This window comes from Sminthopsis crassicaudata, chromosome 3 (genome assembly GCF_048593235.1).
Source record: "Sminthopsis crassicaudata isolate SCR6 chromosome 3, ASM4859323v1, whole genome shotgun sequence".
In the NCBI taxonomy this organism is placed as follows: Eukaryota; Metazoa; Chordata; class Mammalia; order Dasyuromorphia; family Dasyuridae; genus Sminthopsis; species Sminthopsis crassicaudata.
This window is the reverse complement of record NC_133619.1, coordinates 148,693,406-148,714,950: the sequence shown is the minus strand read 5'-3', so window position 1 is coordinate 148,714,950 and position 21,545 is coordinate 148,693,406. Positions and strand designations below refer to the sequence as shown.

Sequence of the window (21,545 nt, the reverse complement as noted above, 5' to 3'; positions counted from 1 at the left end):
GAGGTGTTCTGGATCAGACCACTTAGGAAGTGCTGAAAGCTTTCAAGTTTGCAGTATGTTCCTGAGTTACTGAAATAACATCTCAATACCTCAAAAAAGGAACAACAGAACTAGGCCATACCTTCCTAGATGTGCAGCAGACCTTAGCGCTAATCAAGTTCAAAGTCAGGAAGTAAGTCCGAAAAATGGGCAAAACAAAAAAGGACCATTACCACCCCCACTATTCCCAAAATAATGGGCTATTTAGGGGGCAGTGATTCAAAACACACACAGAGGAAATGAATCCAAAATATCTACAAGAAATGCCTTAGGAAAAAAAAAAATACTACGTGGATACCAACAGGTAAAATTCCATATGAGATGGAGCAAGAGTTCTAAAATGTTTTTATAAATGAGAAAGTAGATCTTGGGTGACCAAAATAATTAAAAAAAAAAAAAAAAAAAAAAAAAGACAATACATAACCATTTAAAGTGAGACGACTGGACAGTTTTGGCCTAGAAGATTCACAAATCATACAAGGTTATTTGATTTGTGATTAAAAATATTGCCCATCAGAAAAGGCTAACTTTATGTTCCCATACTTAAATTCCAAATGTTCTTCACTTTAGAAGGGAAGAAATTGAAGTCCAAAGAAACCTAATGGCTTTTCCATGAATATAGAGCCTAGATCTAAGACCAATTATTTCAACATCAAAGTCCAAGGATATGTCCCAATAAGGCTTTGTGGCTAAATTCCTGCTAAAGCTTGAAAAGAAGAAAAAAAAAAAGGCTAGCTAGATAGGAATTCATATAGGTTTAGCAGCAAAAATCTTTTTTTTTTCTTTTTTTTTTTTTTAACTAGAGGTCCTCAACATAGAACAGATTTACTGAAAATCCTACCAAAAGGAAGGACAGGGCCTCAGAAGCTAAATGGCCTCCAGGAAACATGACTCAAAGGAAAAAGGAGACATTTTAAGACAGGCAACACTATATCCAAATTTAAGAGATGGTAGGTGATTCTAAGGATGGTAATGGGTTCTAGGAATGGCACGTCTCCCTATATTTTATTTCTAATATAATGTAGCTATGCACAGAAATGGTTTAAGACAGTTTATTAAAATGTTTTATTCTTAATCATCTTATTTTGTTGGTATCTTTACTTTACCTCTACCTGAGAAATCCTGAAGCCTACTTTTCAGTCAAGCAAGAGAAAATTTGAGTGGTCTAGTTCTAAAAGGCCTATGATTTGGAAATTAAGAACTAGTTCCCATCAAATTAATAGCAAATTATCATAATGACACCAAAGAATTGTAGTTGATTAAAAGAAGACACTCAGCATGATTAGATAAACTATAAATGTCTTATACCAGAGGACTCATTCCTCCCATGTAACTCACTCAATAATCAAAATGTAATTAGAAAATATTAAGAAAATGACAATATTATGTTAATATTTAATTTTCCAAGTCAATATTTAGTTTAGAATGATCTTTATGTGCAGTTTAGTGGCCCTGTTTCTACTTAATATCAAGTTAGCTATTTAACATTAAGTAAATTATTGTCAATAATAACTGATACCAAAGAGAAAAAAAAATGAATGTTTTAAATGTTTAAGCAAACAATTTTTTAAGAAACTGGTTCAACTTTTGGATCAAACAAAAATATACTTTGAAGCTGCTTAGAAGGAAAGCTAAAAAAATTGTGGTAGCAACCCTTTATGGAAAAAAGAATAGCATTTGTTTAAGTACTTATGTGCTAAGTACTATTTAGATATCTCAGGTGCTCTACAAAAGTTTTTTTTTGTTAAATAAAACATAAACACTAAAAATATTCAGAAGGTTCCAAAAAAATTATTCTTTCTAGTTCACATCAAATTAGGTATTTGGGATAATCCATGTAAATCATACTTAATATGTATGTTTTCACAAACTCCAGATATATGTTAAAAATCTGTAAGGAAAAATTCTGCTTGAAAAAGGCCAATATTTTCTACTAGGACTTTTTCATAATTGTAGAAAACCTAATAAGATATTATTCCAAAGTGATCTATTGGTCAATTATATTTACATTGCTTCCTCAAAGTTCTCCACATTACATATTATAAAATAATTTGCACTATAATAACCCTGTTTATGACTTGACATTCCTCAGCTTTCCATTTGCTGTTTGAACTAGCATTTCCCTAGTCATAAGACCTGCCTAGAAGCATTGATAAAATATAGACAGCTCAGAGAGAGGAATGAAACAAAAAGAACGCCCTTTTAATACTAAAGCAAAAAAAAGAAAAAAAAGTCTTTTTTTTTTTTTTTTTTTTTTTTGTGCACAAAACCACCATCATGGGATCAGAAACACTGGAAGTTGTTTTTATTGCTTAAATGGCTTTGTAAGGGAATTGTTAACAAAAGCACATTTCAAAGAATACAGATACAACAGAGGGTAAAATAGACATTGAAAAAATTCATCGATCACCTACTGAAAGGGACCCTAAAATCAAGACGCCAAGAAATATAGTGACCAAGTTCAAGAACCATCAATCAAAGGAAAAAATACTGGAAGCTGCTAGAAAAAAGCAATTCAGATATGGAGGAGCCACAATAAGAATAACCCAGGATCTAGCAGCATCCACATTAAAAGAACGAAGGGCCTGGAATATGATATTCCGAAAGGCTAAGGAACTTGGTATGCAGCCAAGAATAACTTACCCAGCAAAAATGAGCATCGTTTTCCAGGGAAGAAGATGGACATTAAACAAAATAAATGAAATTCATCTATTCTTGATGAAAAAACAAGACCTACATAAAATGTTTGATCTTCAAATACAGAACTTAAGAAATTTCTAAAAAGGTAAAAAGAAATCTTGAGAACTATAGTTCTGCCATAAAAATATGTAAAGAACATATGTATAATTTGTCCTAGAAACTAGAGGTGGAAAGGAAATTATATCATAAAAAAGTGTAAAGTGGTGGTACTACATCTCATGAAGAGGCAAAGGGAACCTATTATATCTAAAAAAAAGGAGGGAGATGAACATAATGTGTATCAATAGATATATTCGATTTATGGTGAAACTTCTTCCACTTCACTGAAAAGTGAGAAGGAAGGAGTAAGGTAAAGGGAAGAGAATACAGAAATTATGAGGAAAAGGGGTAAAATAAGGGGAGGAACTTGAAGGTGGGGGAGGGATACTAAAAAAGGGAGGGCTGTGAAAAGCAAGTGATGTTCAGAAGTTTAATACTGGGTAGGGGGGTAAGAGGGAAGGAAAGGAGAAAAACATAAGCAGGGGTTAACAGGATGGCAAGCAATATAGAATTAGTCATTCTAACCATAAATGTGACTGGGGCAAACTGCCTCATAAAGAGGAAGCAGTTAGCAGACTGGATTAAAAGTCAGAATCCTACTATATGTTGTTTACAGGAAACACACCTGAAACAGGATGAGACATTCAAACTAAAAGTAAAAGGGTGGAGCAGAATCTATTATGCTTCAGGCAAAACCAAAAAAGCAGGAGTAGCCATCCTCATCTCAGATCAAGCAAAAATAAAAATTGATCTAATTCAAAGAAGGACATTATATCCTGCTAAAGGGTAGCATCAATAATGAAGCAGTATCAATATTAAACACATATGCACCAAGTGGTACAGCATCTAATTCTTAAAAGAGAAATTAAGAGAACTGCAAGAAGAAATAGACAGCAAAACTATAATAGTGGGAGATCTCAAGCTTGCACTCTCAGAATTAGATAAATCAAACCACAAAATAAATAAGAAAGAAGTCAAAGAGGTAAATAGAATACTAGAAAAGTTTGATATGATAGATCTTTGGCGAAAGCTAAATGGAGAAAGAAAGGAATATACTTTCTTCTCAGCAGTTCATGGAACCTATACAAAAACTGATCATATACTAGGGCATAAAAACCTCAAAATCAAATGCAGTAAGGCAGAAATAGTAAATGCATCCTTTTTAGACCACAATGCAATTAAAATTACATTTAATAAAAAGCCAGGGGAAAACAGACCAAAAAATAATTGGAAACGAAATAATCTTATACTAAAGAATGATTGGGTAAAACAGCAAATCATAGCCATGATTAATAGCTTCACCCAAGAAAATGACAATAATGAGACATCACACCAAAATGTGTGGGATACAGCCAAAGCAGTAATAAGGAGAAGTTTTATATCTCTAGAGGCCTACTTGCATAAAATTGAGAAAGAGAGGGCCAACGAATTGGGCTTACAACTAAAATTGCTAGAAAAGGAACAAATTAAAAACCCCCAAACACAAAACTTGAAATTCTAAAACTAAAAGGTGAGATTAATAAAATTGAAAGTTAAATAACTATTGAATTAATTAATAAAACTAAGAGTTGGTTCTATGAAAAAAATCAACAAAATAGACAAACCCTTAGTAAACCTGATTAAAAAAAGGAAAGAGAAAAAGCAAATTGTTAGTCTTGAAAATGAAAAGGGAGAACTCACCACTAATGAAGAGGAAATTAGAACAATAGTTAGGAGCTACTTTGCTCAACTTTATGCCGATCAATTCGATAACTTAAATGAAATGGAAGAATACCTTCAAAAATATAGTTTGCCCAGATTAACAGAGGAAGAAGTAAGTAGTCTAAATAGTCCCATCTCAGAAAAAGAAATAGAACGAGCTATTAACCAACTCCCTAAGAAAAAATCCCCAGGACCAGATGGATTTACATGTGAATTCTACCAAACATTTAAAGAACAACTAACTCCAATGCTATATAAACTATTTGAAAAAATAGGGATTGAAGGAGTCCTACCAAATTCCTTTTATGACACAGACATGGTACTGATACCTAAACCAGGTAGATTGAAAACTGAGAAAGAAAACTGTAGACCAATCTCCTTGATGAATATTGGTGCTAAAATCTTAAATAAGATATTGGCAAATAGACTTCAGAAAATCATCCCCAGGATAATACACTATGACCAAGTGGGATTTATACCAGGAATGCAGGGCTGGTTTAATATTAGGAAACTATTAGTATAATTGACCATATTAATAATCAAATTAATAAAAACCATATGATCATCTCAATAGATGCAGAAAAAGCATTTGATAAAATCCATTCCTACTAAAATCTCTTGAGAGTATAGGAATAAATGGACTATTCCTTAAAACAATAATGAGCATATATTTAAAACCTTCAGTAAACATCATATGTAATGGCGATAAACTAGAACCTTTCCCTGTAAGATCAGGAGTGAAACAAGGTTTCCCACTATCACCATTACTATTCAATATAGTACTAGAAACACTAGCCTCGGCAATAAGAGCCCGGAAAGAGATTCAAGGAATTAGAGTAGGAAAAGAGGAAATCAAATTATCACTCTTTGCAGATGACATGATGCTATACTTAGAGAACCCCAAAGACTCTGCTAAAAAGCCATTAGAAATAATTCAGAATTTTAGCAAAGTTGCAGGATACAAAATAAATCCACATAAATCCTCAGCATTTTTATACATTACTAACACAATCCAACAGCAAGAGATACAAAGAGAAATTCCATTCAAAATAACAGTCGATAGTATCAAATATTTGGGAATATATCTACCAAGGGAGAGTCAGGAGTTATAGGAGCAAAATAACAAAACGCCACAAAAATAAAGTCAGATTTAAATACTTGGAAAGACATTTAGTGCTCTTGGATAGGCCGAGCGAATATAATAAAGATGACAATACTCCCCAAACTAATCTATTTATTTAGTGCTATACTAATCAGACTCCCAAGAAACTATTTTAATGACCTAGAAAAAATAACAACAGAATTCGGACAACAAAAGGTCGAGAATTTCAAGGGAAGTAATGAAAAAAAAAATTAAATGAAGGTGGTCTAGCAGTACCTGATCTAGAACTATATTATAAAGCAGCAGTCACCAAAACCACTTGGTATTGGCTAAGAAATAGACTAGTTGATCAGTGGCATAGGTTAGGTTCACAGGGCAAGATAGTGAATAAAAATAGCAATCTAGTGTTTGACAAACCCAAAGATCCCAAATCTTGGGATAAGAATTCATTATTTAACAAAAACTGCTGGGAAAACTGGAAATTAGTATGGCAGAAACTAGGCATAGACCCACATTTAACACCACATATTAAGATAAGATCAAAATGGGTCCAAGATTTAGGCATAAAGAACGAAATCATAAATAAATTGGAGGAACATGGGATGCTTTACCTCTCGGACTTGTGGAGGAGGAAGGAGTTTATGTCCAAGGAAGAACTAGAGACCATTATTGATCACAAAATAGAAAATTTTGATTACACCAAATTAAAAAGTTTCTGCACAAACAAAACTAATGCAAACAAGATTAGAAGGGAAGTAACAAATTGGGAAAACATTTTTACAGTTAAAGGTTCTGATAAAGGCCTCATCTCCAAAATATACAGAGAATTGACTTTAATTTATAAGAAATCAAGCCATTCTCCAGTTGATAAATGGTCAAAGGATATGAACAGACAATTTTCAGATGATGAAATTAAAACTATTTCCACTCATGTGAAAGTGTTCCAAATCACTATTGATCAGAGAAATGCAAATTAAGACAACTCTGAGGTATCATTACACACCTGTTAGATTGGCTAAGATGACAGGAACAAATAACGATGAATGTTGGAGGGGCTGTGGGAAAACTGGGACACTGATGCATTGTTGGTGGAGTTGTGAAAGAATCCAACCATTCTGGAGAGCAATCTGGAATTATGCCCAAAAAGTTATCAAAATGTGCATACCCTTTGACCCAGCCATACTACTACTGGGCTTATACCCCAAGGAACTACTAAAGAAGGGAAAGGGACCTGTATGTGCCAAAATGTTTGTGGCAGCCCTTTTCATAGTGGCTAGAAGCTGGAAGATGAATGGATGTCCATCAATTGGAGAATGGTTGGGTAAACTATGGTATATGAATGTTATGGAATATTATTGTTCTATAAGAAATGACCAACAGGAGAAATACAGAGAGGCTTGGAGAGACTTACATCAACTGATGCTGAGTGAAACGAGCAGAACCAGAAGATCATTATACACTTCAACAATGATACTGTACGAGGATGTATGCTGATGGAAGTGGATTTCTTCAACATAGAGAAGAGCTAATCCAATTCCAATTGATTAATGATGGACAGAACCAGCTACATCCAGAAAAGGAACACTGAGAAATGAGTGTAAACTGTTATTTTTACCTTCTGAATCCAATTCTTCCTGTGCAACAAAAAATTCGGTTCTACACACATATATTGTATCTAGAATATACTGTAATATATTTAACATATATAAGACTGCTTGCCATCTGGGGGAGGGGGTTGGGGGAGGAAGGGAAAAATCTGAATAGAAGAAGTGCAAGGGATAATGTTGTAAAAAATTACCCATGCATATGTACTGTCAAAAAAAGTTATAATTATAAAATAAAATAAAAATTTTTAAAAAATGTGCATACCCTTTGACCCAGCAGTGCTACTACTGGGCTTATATCCCAAGGAAATACTCAAAAAGGGAAGGGGACCTGTATGTGCCCAAATGTTTGTGGCAGCCCTTTTTGTAGAGGCTAGAAACTGGAAAATGAATGGATGTCCATCAACTGGAGAATGGTTGGGTAAATTATGGTATATGAATGTTATGGAATATTATTGTTCTGTAAGAAATGACCAACAGGAGGAATACAGAGAGGCTTGGAGAGACTTACATCAACTGATGCTGAGTGAAACAAGCAGAACAAGGGGATCATTATACACTTCAACAATGATACTGTATAAGGATGTATTCTGATGGAAGTGGATATCTTCAACATAGAGAAGAGCTAATCCAATTCCAATTGATCAATGATGGACAGAATCAGTTACATCCAGAAAAGGAACACTGGGAAATGAGTGTAAACTGTGAGCATCGTTTTTTTTTGGTTTTGTTTTGTTTTTCTTCCCAGATTATTTTTACTTTCCGAATACAATCCTTCCTTTGCAACAACAACAACAACAAAATTAGGTTCTGCACATATATATTGCACCTAGGATATACTATAAGATATTTAATACGTATGGGAATGCCTGCCATCTAGGGGAGGGGGTGGAGAGAAAAAGGGGAAAAATTCGGAACAAAAGGGAGTACAGGGGAAAATGTAAAAAAAAAAAAAAAAAAAAAAAATCTATGCATATGTACTGTCAAAGAAAATGTTATAATTATAAAAATTAAAAAAAAATACAGATACAAGACTGTATATGTAAAGTGAGTACACTGACATCCTAGGAAGAAGCATATTGTACAATGTCCAAATCAGGAATGAAATGTTTGGGAAGTATTGATGACTTCAAAGGGGCCTTTCATAATCAAGAGAAGAATTTCTCCCACTAAGGAAAACATACAAAGTTCATTTAAAAGAACCATTTCCAAGGTTCTCTAAGGAGAAATCCACAACTATTATAAGCATGCGGAGGAGAGCTCGTCCTGCCACTTTTCCAGTTCACAGTTCTGCCTCACTTAAATCCAATTCATGCACATATCAAGACATAACTTTTGTGAAATTAGCTTCTCAAGGATGAAGGATGAACAACAATTAATACTTGTTTATGAGATCTAGTGAAAAGAGCTCTAAAATTGGAATTCAAGGATGTGTGTTGGTCCAAATCGAAGCTCAGCAATTTATTGGATGTTTACCACTGGCCTTGGGCAAGTAAGAACTGACACTATGGGTATTAGTTTCCCAATAAATAAAATGGAAGAATGGAGTAGATCATTTCTCAATTACCCTTTAGTTCTATGTCCTATCATCAGGAAGAACAAGGCTGTCAACCAAACCAGGCAAGGCTATTATGGTCTATGTGGTGCATGACTGGAGTTATTTCCTTGGCAATAACAAAATCCTTTTCTTTTTAATTTCCTTGTTTATTAAATTGATTCACATAGGGAACTGATGTGATTAATCCCTCAAGAGAGTAGGAATTCTTACATAAATTCAATAAGTTCTCTTAAGCACCTGTGAATGGAGGAGGGAGCACATTATTCTAATAAAGAAAAAAACACTCATTTGACTTATTGTATTTCTGCTTAACCTATAACTTTCAAGTATAGTTTTGGCCAATTTTGGTTAAGGCAAATCAAAAGGTTTTGTTTAGTTTAGTAAAAGAACCCGGTATAAGACTTACTTGTGAAATTAATACAGTGCTAATCAACTTTGAATGGCTAGAATTCTGAATAACCCAGTACTGGCACATTTCCCATCTCTCTCCATTTCAACTCCAATTAAAAGAATCCTATTGAAACACCTGAATCATTTTTCCTTTTGTGATTTTTCTTCATTTTTTCTGCCCCACCTTTATTTGACTACTAAGATCATCATGGATAGCTAAGATTTATATACATACATATTTATATATATATCTTTTCATTGAGAAAACTGAAGCTCAGAAAAATCAACTTACTTGCACATGATGAAAGGATTAAGAATTGAGTCTCCCTACTCCAAAATCTGATGCTCTTTTCAATATACTACAATGCCTTCAGTTTGCTTATCCATAAAATGGGAATTGAAATTTATTGTGAAGGCTCCCCAAATATCATAGTAATCTTGCATTCAATATAAAAGCAATGATATCATTAATATGGAGCACCTTTATGGTATTTAAGACTTCAAGTTTTAATTTAATTCATTTCTTTTTTAGTTAACTTTTCTTTGTAGGATAAAATTTCAACTTTTAGATTTTAATATAAATATGCTAATTTGAAAATTATTTCTTTTAAGAGCTACAAACAATGCCATTTAAATGTTTCAGATTTTAAAATATCTACATTAAGAACCAAACTGTAAAGTCCTTATGTGACAACCTCTTGACTAGGAGCTCCTGAAATGGACTGAATATTTTTTGTGAGATTATTTAAACAATATTATCCAGCTCCTTGTTCACTTGGGGGCAGGGGAAGTGTTACTTTGATTTCATTTTTTGCTTTACACTTATTTATGGCAAACTTCCTTTTCTCAAAATACCAATCTGAAGTAAATTCAAATATAGAAAATAAATTATAATATTCTCTCTTATGTTCTCATGACCACAACTATTTTTATATATAAGCAATCATAAAAGGAAAAAAATGCACATATCACCATAAATATCTTTATTAAATGTGAAAATACACTGGCATAAAAATAGTACCCACATTGGTAGACATGTCTGAGACCCAGTTCATTATGTTTTAGGTTCCTTTCCTTTTTTTTTATATAAAACATTCAAAAATTTAAGATGCTTATATTAAATTAGTCATCTTACTCAAATAGCTGAACTATAGCTTTAGGGTAGGAGTAGTATTTAACTTACAGTAAGAAAGATGACCAGTTTTTAACCTCTGCCAATCTTTCTCAACCTGCAGAGGTTGACAAATGTAGATAAACAAAGGCAACAAAATTTTGTTACTCCAGAGCCACGCAGTGGCTAATTTATCTTAAATCAGACAGCAAGCAAGAGATCTCTGCAATAAGACTGAGTTACCCTACCTACTATCATCCTGTTTAAAATGTAAATTTCTTACCACTAACAAGTAGTGATTGACAGGAATGATCTGTGATATAGAGTAAAATTGTATTAGTCATTGAAGAATTACAATTGCCTTCCTCCTTCCTTTCTGAATGTTGAAAAAGAAACTATAGTCAATAAGGCTATACAGATTTATTTTACAACTATTCTTCTGACATATTGGTCAAATCGTTTTGCAAGGCAAAGTAAATGGTGTACTATCACAATAAGGCAAAAACGTGACCAATTAGTTCTCTGGGTGAAAATTGTCACTTCTTACCATAAATAAAATAACACCATTGTGTATGTATTATGATTCTAAGAAGTATCTTTAAATTGTCCTTTTTTTTGGAGTGGGGCAGGATTTTTTTCTTTCAAGTGATGTGGGCAGTTTTAGATTCCATTCTCAGAGACCAAAGTTTCCCAAATGCTTTCATACTGACATCAAAAAGCTAGATTAATACTGATCTGATATAGAAAACTGTCATTTTTAAAAGTCAAACTGATAATTAACTAATTTTTATTATATAATTCACTCAGCAGAGGCTGCTCAAATTGCTTAGTTTTCATTTATTCATGGTAAAAAGCACAAACTTCTGTACATACTTTCAGACTTCTCAATGAGTTTTAAACCCTCTTTAAGATCACTTTTGCATTATGTACAGAGTAGTGTATTTAATACTTTTTTTGCCATGGGTAATTCCCATTAGCCCAGCTTTACTACAATGGAATAAACCAGTGACTTTTTAAAAGGGAATTCACTAATGAAAAATGGGTAATTTCAGAAGAGAACACAATAGAGTTAAGGATAATATATCATTCCGTGTGACTTGCTGCATATTTTTTACTGAAAGATCTACAGATGCTTTGTGCCTTGTGACCAAAAGCAGTATATTGGGGGAAAGTGCGCAAGAGCAGCAGTCACTAAAGAAAGGTATCAAAATAAAATAAACTTTCACCATTTTAATTCTTCCCATCATACAGTGTGGCTTCCTTTATAAAGGTAGACAGACAAACTATTGTTCTATTCCTTACTACACAAATGTTTCTATACCATTTTTTGCAAACATTATGGTCTTTCCAAACAGGAAAAACCTCCTTGCATTCAGTAGGCAAGGGTTAAGAGACATAGCTTTCCTACTATCTTCCTTAAGTAGCAGAAGAACCCAATAACAGTCCAGATATCTCACTTCCTCTTTAATGGAATTGGCACTGCAATATATAGCTTTACTTTCTTCTGGATGAATTAAAGCAGTCAAGCATTTTTAATCTATATGGTGTTTCTGAAGGAAAACAGGCTATCGAGCATACTGCTCACCTCTTAGGTGAGTGACTGACTTCAGACTATGGAATCATAGTTTTTCTGAGAGGTGAAAACTCAGGTATGAAGCCTGAAGTTGGATGCTAGATCAAAAACAAATACTCTAAAGAACAATCCAATCCATGACCATCACAAACACTCTTTCGACTCTCATATCCTGGCAATTTCAGTATTTTTTAAATGATAGGCTTGTGGGGCTTAATGAATTTCTATCTGGGATTTTGAAGATCCTTACTACTGCAGAGCTATCAGCTGTGTAGTACTTTTCTTGGTGTGATGCTAAGGAAAATTGTGATTAAAAGATCAGATTCAAAAATAATTTCTGTAGGTAACAGAATTAGTTCCAGTTGTACAACTGCTTAATTGGGGTTTTCCAAAGAGTTAAACAATACAGCTTAAATTATACATTTGCTATTATAGTGGATTGAACTTCAAGACATTATAAAACAAATGAAAACTGAAAATCAATGAAAAAATTTCTTTTCAATGCTTTACATTTATGGAGACAAAATTAGACGACATAGTATCAGCTAACATTTTGTACAAAGTGTTTTCTCAACTCATCTACATGGTTATACCCAACATGTTTTTAAACAAAATCTTACTTCTATAGGCAAATTGATATTTATGAATAAAATTTTGTGCTTGGCCAATGCTAGCATCAATATAGTCAAATTAATTACCTTCTCAATTGATTAGATCTCTTGATTCTCTAATAATTTTAAATAACTTACGTTACTAAAAGTATTCCCCCAAACCTCAGAACTCTACAAAAACTTCATTGGGAACAGTTAAGAACTATTAACGAAATCTATTATTGGATTTTAAATGCAGCACTAACATTTCCTTAAAAGGTACAATGTCCTTGATTAGAGATCTATTCAAAAGAGATCAATTCCTATTTTTAACATGGAAAAAAAACACCTCTAAATATTAGCCTGAATAGCTATAACTATTCAGTAATTATCTCATAGAAATGGAACATGTGACCCATCAAGAGGTAAATATCACCATTACAGACAAATGATGGTGGAAACATGGGTAGAGTTCAGCAAGTTGAGGCACCTTTTTTCTAGAGGGAAAAAAGATACAAAAAGATTGTGGAAGACTCTATAAAATCCCAGGAGCTTGAAATCAGATTGGTACTTTTAGTAAAGGTGAACATCTGATTTTGAACTCAGAATTAAGCAAAATAGGATCCTTTGAATCACTGAAAGTCCACATTTTCAAGCCAAGTTCCAAGGGATAGGACAATTACTCTAACAGAGCCACCACAATAAAGGATACTGAAATACTGCATTTAAAGGCCTATATATCCTGGAAAAATAACTTTAAGTTTAAAGACCAATTCTTGATCTTGAAAATTCCTCAAGACAGATAAAAATTCATTACTAATAATTTTCCCCCTACTTGTATAGAAACAACATTGCTTAAGAAATTTTCAACATTTGAAAATAACTTTTTACAAAAACAATATATCTTTTTAGTCTTAAATGAAAATGCTCTCAGGGTTTCAAGGGTTTCATTATGCAGTTCTGAAGAAATCTCATTCAGCTATCAAAAAAAAAAAAAAAAAAAAAAAAAAAAAAAAAAGCAAATAAAATGTGCTTTCTAACCCCAATCAATAGTCCAAATCCAACTGCTATCTGGTAATGTTTTCTAAATTAGGGATTTTTCATTTCTTCACTTGCTACCATATATAAGAAATTTCATTAAACTGATTATAGAATTAAGGAAGTTCAGATACTAACAAAAATTTGAAAATATTAGAAAGCAATAACTATTCTGTTTGTTTAAAAGCCCAGACTAGCAAGTCTATGCTTCAGAAAACCAAGTTACAGTTTAGAATTTGGTGTTATTAATCTTTCATTTTAAAAATACTGAAACATGGCCCAGTCTTCTGAGAATGATAGCTTCTTTTTTGGCTTATGTATGCTTATAGATGCACCATATGTAGGTAGTAACATACCACACAAGTATCTGACAAGGAGGAAGGATTTGCATTTGCTCCAATGCAGAAAAATATAAAAAATATATTACTACTTATACAAGAGAGTCTGCCCCAGACTTGGCTGCTTCATATGGGCACTGAACCACATACCATCATTCATTATCCCACCCCTAGCCAACAAGAGTTTAAAATGGACAGGAAAAGATTATTCCTATTAAACAATTCTTTGGTTATGGACAACAAAGATTTGAAATATTTCATTAGGGTCCTGAAACTGGAACAAGGTTTGTTTTCTAATTTTAAAAAAAGTTAGGAGGAGGAACAGTAGCAGAAAAATTTTGTTGGTTTTAATTAAAGTGGAATTTAAATCGAAATGGTCCGCCTGAGCTGAAGGGGTTAAAGCCTTGCCATGAATTCCAACTTCTATGGAAACTGTTGCCACCACCTCCTTGTTGGCTCTCTGCATCCAGGGGATCTTCTCCTTCATCAAACTTTTTTCTCATTTCTAGGGGGGGAAAGAAAAAAAAAATCAAAAAATAAATTTATTTAATTATTAAATAGATTTTTATTGATTAGAGGTGGAGAAAATTACTTTTAAATGTTGTAAGCAATTGTGCTTGATATTTATGATGTGTATTTTACATATTATAAATAGTAGTATTATAATGAGCAATGCATAATACCACTTCCATTTCAGCTCACAAAAGGAAACATCTTTACACATTTATTCTATCTTAAAGATACAAATGAACCCATTTTTCCTGTGACATTTTAATAAGTTCTCTGAGATAAAAACAAACAGAATGATCTTACAGGGAAGCAAAAACAAAACCTCCAAAAGCAGAATTTCAAATGCAACAGTTTTTCTATAAATTCTAATACCTGAATGATTCTGCAATAATGCATGCATATATCCTGGAAAAGCAACTAAGTTTCAACACCAAATCTTGGTCTTGAAAAGTCTTTTAAGACAGGCAAGTATTCATTAATAACAATTTTTCCCTACTTGTTGACTGCCCAGCAAAAAATAACAACAATTATAGCACTTACAAGGCATTAAGTACATACCCTTTATGATGGAGCAATTTGGAGAATACAAGTAGTTTATTTTATGCTTGCACACTTATAATATCATACTTCAAAGGATTCAAGATATATTTTAATTTCCTGACATTCTTTCATTCTCATCTAGTTCTTACTAATTTCTAAACAGAAAATATTTGATAGAATATTTGTATATTATATACTTAAATTTCTCAGCATTGGGTACGTATTTCTGGCCCCTCTTCTCTCTTAACTAGCTTTTCAGCAACTTTATCTCTCCTCCAGGCTTTAATCCTAGATTACCAACTGCTTAATAGATATTTCAAAATGAATGTCTCAGAGATACTTTAAGCTCAACACACCCAAATGTCATTATTGTTTTCCTACAAATCCTCCCCTCTTCCAATCTTCCCTTTTTCTGTTGAAGATACCACTTTTTTCTCAGTCTCCCAAGTTCATAACCTTGGAATTATCCTCAATTCTCCCTTCTACCACCCATAAATCTAATTAGCTGCCATGCACTGCCATTTCTCCCTTTTCCTATGAGACCTCTTTTCTCTCCATCACACAGTTACCACTCTCTCACCCAAGGACATTTTCCTTAAGCCAAGATCTGATCATATTGATTCTACTACTCCAGAGGCTTCTAGTTGCCTCCATGAAAAACACCAACTCCTCTTTCTGGCTTTTAAAGGCCTCGTTTCAAATCTCTTACCCTGTCCGCACTTCAGTTTCTCCTTCAGTAAAAGCACTGGACTTGTAGGGTGGTGTGAGGTTCCAGTGAGTTTGTGCTCACAAAGAGCAGAGGTGGGTATGCTTTGGGCATGTATCCATAAACTTTAAAGTTGATATGCTGAGAGGAAGAAGAGTGGGCATAGAAGAGACAAAGACCCCAGATAAATGGGAAGTTCTGATTATTGGACTGTATATTTTATTTGTCCCACCATTGTGCCTACAACTTCTTTTGTTTTCCTTCTAAAATCTAGTGTTGGCATCTCTTGATGGTTCTGCCATTCTCCTAGTTACCCGGATATAGTTATGTACAACTCTTCCCCCACTCACCACTGCACAGTCCTGAACTGAATTAACTCAGAGGAAACATGAAATGCACAAAGTTAGAGAGTCCACCCCAAATGTTCACTAGGACCTGTGGCAGAGCATTCTGAGCTCACACTGGTCTGTTCAGCTCCAGTCAGGCACACTGTGACTTGCCTCTAACATAGTGACATCATTTTGGTCTTCTTCAAGGAGGGATGACAACCAACCTATCTTTTCCAAGTTCACTGAATCTCCACATGTCTTCTTGTGTAAACAATCACAATAGCTTCCAAACTGCTATTCCTATTTCTATCCTCTCCCTTTTGCAGTCTGTTTCAGAGTAAGTCATCTGACCATTCCACTCTGGTTATGGCTCTCCAGTATTCGAAAAATTTCCTTGGCTTTCCACAGTTTACAATTAAAGTATAAATTCCTCATTTTACTATTCAAGGGTCTCCATAATTTGGCTCCAACCTCTCCTGCCTTAATACATATTCTTCCCTTTCACATATTTTAGAGTTGAGCCAAAAAGATCTTCTATCTCCTTTTTCTGGTCCTATCCTCCCCTGTATTCATCCCTTGACTAACATGATTGGCTCCACCAATCTAACTTTCTCAGCCTGAAGCCCCATTTCTCTCTGAGGCATTTATTCTACTACCTGATACTGCTTCCTACACCCCAAAACAAACAACTTCTTGCTGAAAAGTGACTTTTCAACATATTTTGCCTGGACTCCTTCTGTGCCCTCTTCTTGTATCACAGTTATCTGTGTTTTTCTACCTTAAATTACAAAATTCTGGACAGCAGTATGTCAAAGCTATTTTTATATTCCCAGCACTTAGCATAGTGCTTTGCACAAAGTAAGCACTAAATGACTATACACAGAAATAAATTCAATTTTAAGTGATACCTGGATCTGAAAGTACTTCTTTAGCAGCTGCTATGTCGATAAATTTTTTCTCTGCTTTTTTCTTTTCTTCTTCATTCTGAAAATTATCTGGGTGCCACTGCAGTGCTAACTTTCTATATGCCTTGATGATTTCTTGTTTTTTAGCATTTCTGGGGGGTTAAAATGTAGAAATTATATATTAATAGAAGAGATTTATAACATACTACCATACCATAATGAACTGAAATATAGTTATCAAATACTAAGATGAGGATTTCCAATTTCTTTAAGGATATAAGCTCCTGGAGTACACTGATGTGATACAGTGCTAAGTTTTGATGAAAAATACTAGTCAAAGGTACCTCAGATAGTTATTTCAATATAATTTCAATTTAAAAACACAATGAATGATTCTTCATGATATTTGCCACTAGATAGTTGCCATTTTGTAAACTTAAAATGCTGTACATAAAAAGGATCAATGATTTCATCCCCAAAGTGTTAACTTGTCCCACCAACAAAGACAGCACTTCATCTGACTCACTTGGCATTAAGTACTAGGGTAGGGTACCTGAAGCTCACAGATTTAATGACTTGCTCTGTCACATAAGAATAAGAGGCAGGATTTGAAATCCAGGTCTTCTCTATTCCAACCCTAACACTCTACCCACTATGTCATGCTGCCTCTAGAAGGTACTATGATAATTATGAGCTGTTTCTATGCTTTTTAAAATCACATATCCCAATTTTTTAAATCTTCTGGATTTTCTAACTAACAATCTTAAGCTCTGAAAATCTTCCATTTGTTTTCATTTGAACTTCTAGAGCTCTCTTCTCAGGGGTCAGAGTCTGATACTAGTGAAGTAGCTATATATCAATAGTATTAGAATCAAAGTTTTAGTCTTCAAGTTGATACACTAAAGATAAGACTATATTTGTTCAAGAGAAATTTTGAATAGGATTATTAGATGAATTAGTAATTTCCACCTAGTTACCTAAAGTGAAATGAATAAGTCACTAATTATGAAGGCTGAGAGTGGAAGGTTTTCTAACCCTCTTTTGTTTTACAATTTAAGTTTAAGAGCTTTTAGGTATGAGTTTAATTTCCCTGTTTTATTGCCAACAACTAATTCTCCATTCTCATTGTGCATGTGGTTTTAAATAACCCTTAAAATGAAATTTCTACCAAAAAATTGTACCAAATTTTATAGATGTCAAAGGCTTAATCTATGTGGCTATAATTACACAATTAAAGAGAATAATGGGGGAAAGAGGCCAAAAAAGGGATTTGCTACTATTTTAATCATATATATATTTTGAAGCCAATGTAAATTCTAAATACATATGAACAATTCACCTTTTTACTCCCAAGATTTTGTAATAATCTCTTTTCTGGGACTGTTTCAAGAGTCTCTGAGCTTTCTCTAGTCCTTCTCGAATCTGTTGATCATTTTCATTGTGTTCCTGTGCAGTTTCATAATCCTGAATAGCTGTCAAAATGTTTGAAATAATGCTGTTAAGAGCAATTATTATACATTTTAACTTTTTTATTAAATCATAAGCTTTATATTATGAATTTAAAAGTATTTCATACCCCTCAATTTTTTATCACTACAAAATAGTTTAACAGATCTTTATTTAATCCAATGTATTACAAAGGCCTCAATAATAACTATTAAATTATCATTTGTGGTAAGTGAACTCCATTTCTCCATTTCCTGGTCCACATTTCCCAAATCTCCTTATTCCAAATGCCCACTAAAAAAACAAAGCCTACATTAGAAAGTATTGCTTATATAACATTACTTTATTGTAAGGCAATCTTACAGCATATCAATTAATAGTTAAGTGTTTATAAAGAATTTGTTGGGAAAAGTAAAAATAACAGAACTTTTGATCATGTGCAAGGCAAACAGAATGCATGAAGATTAGTTTAAAAGTATAAATTGAAGAATCACCACAGTCAGGTTGCTCAAATGTAGTGATAACATTATCAAGTTTTTTTTCACTTTGAAAAACTGTTCATTTTAGCAGCAATTAACCTTGAAGAGTTTGGAAAACAACTTGAAGGGGTATCTTCAGAGGGACTAGTATACATAGAGGAGCTTTCAAATAGAGTAATGGAGCCAAAACAATTCCATAATTATACATGTCACTGATAGGCACTTTATTTTTAGTAGATAAGCTTTGATTGAGATTAAACTAATTTTACTCATATGGTCATATTAACCTTTTGCAAACATTGAGTATATTGATTAGAAGATTGGCTGCTTTGGGCAGAAGCCAGTAAATTACCTTATGTTTATTTATCTCTGTATTCATTGTATGTAGTAGACTGTAAGTTTGTTAAGGGCAGGTAATACTTCCTCTCTGTATTTTCTACTATCTAGAATAGTGATTGACACAATTGTCAATTTTTCCAGACAGTTGCCATGCCATACCAAATGAAGTCCAAACTTCTATTCAATGTCTATAAAACGACTGCAACAAATGCAAGATATATTTAATAACAAGATGATCTCAACTAAATGATTAGTGTATCAAACAGCCATTAACTGAACAGTCCCTGCCTTTAAGGAGCTTATGTTTTATCAAAAAAGGCTAGTTCACTACATATGAATGAATGGATAAAAAAAAAAAAAATCAATATGGAGTATTTACTATAGCCAGGTACTTCACAAAGGGGACAATTCCTCAAAAAACTTACATTTTAATGAGTATGACAACTAATATAGGGGAATGGTGGTCAAGTACTGTCAAAATGATAAGGGTTAATCTGATTCTTAGAGTTAGATTGGAAAGAGGAAAGCATATACAAAAAAAGTCAACAACATCTGTTAAGTGCTTCCTGTGTGCCAGACACTATGTAAGTCCTAGTTATATGAGAGGAAAAAAGAGTACATCCCCTCAAGGAGCTCACAATCTAATAGAAGAACCAATAAGCAAACAAATGGAAAAAATTAGAGGTAATTTTGGAAGGAAAGAAAAAACACTAAGGGTGAATCAAGAAAGACTTTTTTTTGCAAATCAACCAAAAATAATTTATTCAGAGAAATGGTGAAAGAGACAGGCAAAATGACTTCAAATAAAAGATGATGGCTGAAGATAATGGCTGAGTTGATTTTTTTTTTTTTTTTTTGCAGGGGGAGGGGAGGAGAGAGAAAAACCACCAAAAAAAAAAAAAAAAAAAAAAACACCCAAGGAATTCATAGAGAAGAGAGTGCATGCTAATCAAGGGGGTCAGCTGGTACCAAAATGCCAGAACCCAACTCTGTGGCATTGCACAGAATGGAAGGTGAAGTCACCTTGTGATTGTACTATAAAGTACGGAGAAAATAGGAACATACATAGCAAAGTTAGAAAGAAAGTTTGGAATCACATTGTAAATGGGTTTTAAAAAGCCAAGAGTTTACATGATAGACTTTCAAAAAAATTTTGTTAAGTATGAATGATGGAACAAATGGACTAATATAAATGAAACATTACTTTAAAAAAAAAAAAAAAAAAAGATTGGCTAAGAAATAGATTAGTTGATCAGTGGAATAGGTTAGGTTCACAAGACAAAATAGTCAATAACTAAACCCAAAGACCCCAGCTTTTGCGATAAGAATTCACTGTTTGACAAAAATTGCTGGGAAAATTGGAAATTATTATGGCAAAAACTAGGCATTGATCCACACTTAATACCATATACCAAGATAAGGTAAAAATGGGTTCATGATCTAGGCATAAAAAATGAGATTATAAGTAAATTAGAAGAACATAGGTAGATAGTTTACCTCTCAGACTTGTGGAGGAGGAAGGAATTTGTGACCAAAGAAGAACTAGAGATCATTACTGATCAAAAAACAGAAAATTTTGATTACATCAAATTAAAAAGTTTTTGTACAAACAAAACTAATGCAGACAAGATTAGAAGGGAAGCAATAAACTGGGAAAACATTTTTATAGTCAAAGGTTTTGATAAAGGCCTCATTACTTGTATGGGTCTACCTGCCATATGGGAGAGAGGGTGGGGGGAAGGAAGGGAAAAGTTGGAACAAAAGGTTTTGCAAGGGTCAATGCTGGAAAATTGCCCATGCATATTTCTTGTAAATAAAAAGCTATAATAAAAATTTAAAAATATTCAACATCCATTTCAGTGATGAATCAATGTTATCATTTCATGGAAGACTCCCTCTCCTTCAATTGCTGAGTTCCTTACCAGAACTCACTACTTTCAGCAGTTATCTTTAAATGTTTGGCCAAAAGCATATATATTGTTATACTGATTTTGATAGCTAAATTTTATTATTAAATGCCTAAAAATGAGATGACAATAATTTAATGAAATAACAAGTCTTCTTCTGTTAAATTTCTAACAGCACTTCTTTAAAGATATAATATCACTTTTTCCGTAAATTCTGAGTATGAAAAATATAATTGAGGTGGGAATGGGCGAACCCTAAATTGGCAAATATGAAGAAGAATGAAAAAAGCCAATACTGGAGGAGCTATGGAGTCTTATTAAGTACTCACTAGGGGTCAGATTCAGGTGCCCTCAAGGAACTCCCAATCTAATTGGAAGTAGAGGGAGTACAAACAAATTACAAATAAGCACAGGATAAAATAGACATAATCTTAGAATACTAATTATGGGAGATGAGGAAAGCCTATCTAGTTTTTAAGTAACCAACCAATTTCTATATTCAAAGAAAGCCAGTAATTTCCTATAATTATTATGAACAAGTGAAATATTCAATTCAATAAATATGTACTATTCTAAATGCCTACTATGTATAAACCACTAT

The 21,545-nt window shown here is 33.3% G+C and overlaps 1 protein-coding gene across 4 annotated transcripts in view; it reads right to left on the bottom strand.

The window, feature by feature from the left end:
* Nucleotides 1-14,108: 14,108 nt before the first annotated feature.
* The window catches only part of DNAJC3 (DnaJ heat shock protein family (Hsp40) member C3), a 90,141-nt gene continuing 82,704 nt past the window's right edge, over nt 14,109-21,545 (bottom strand). For all 4 annotated transcript variants that reach the window (XM_074299371.1, XM_074299368.1, XM_074299370.1 and 1 more), the window contains 3 exons: nt 18,113-18,245; nt 16,777-16,925; nt 14,109-14,288 (listed from right to left, as the gene is read on the bottom strand). In XM_074299371.1, coding sequence (XP_074155472.1) covers nt 14,131-14,288; nt 16,777-16,925; nt 18,113-18,245 — 440 coding nt within the window. In that variant the 3' untranslated portion in view covers nt 14,109-14,130. The remainder of the gene's footprint in view (nt 14,289-16,776; nt 16,926-18,112; nt 18,246-21,545) is intronic.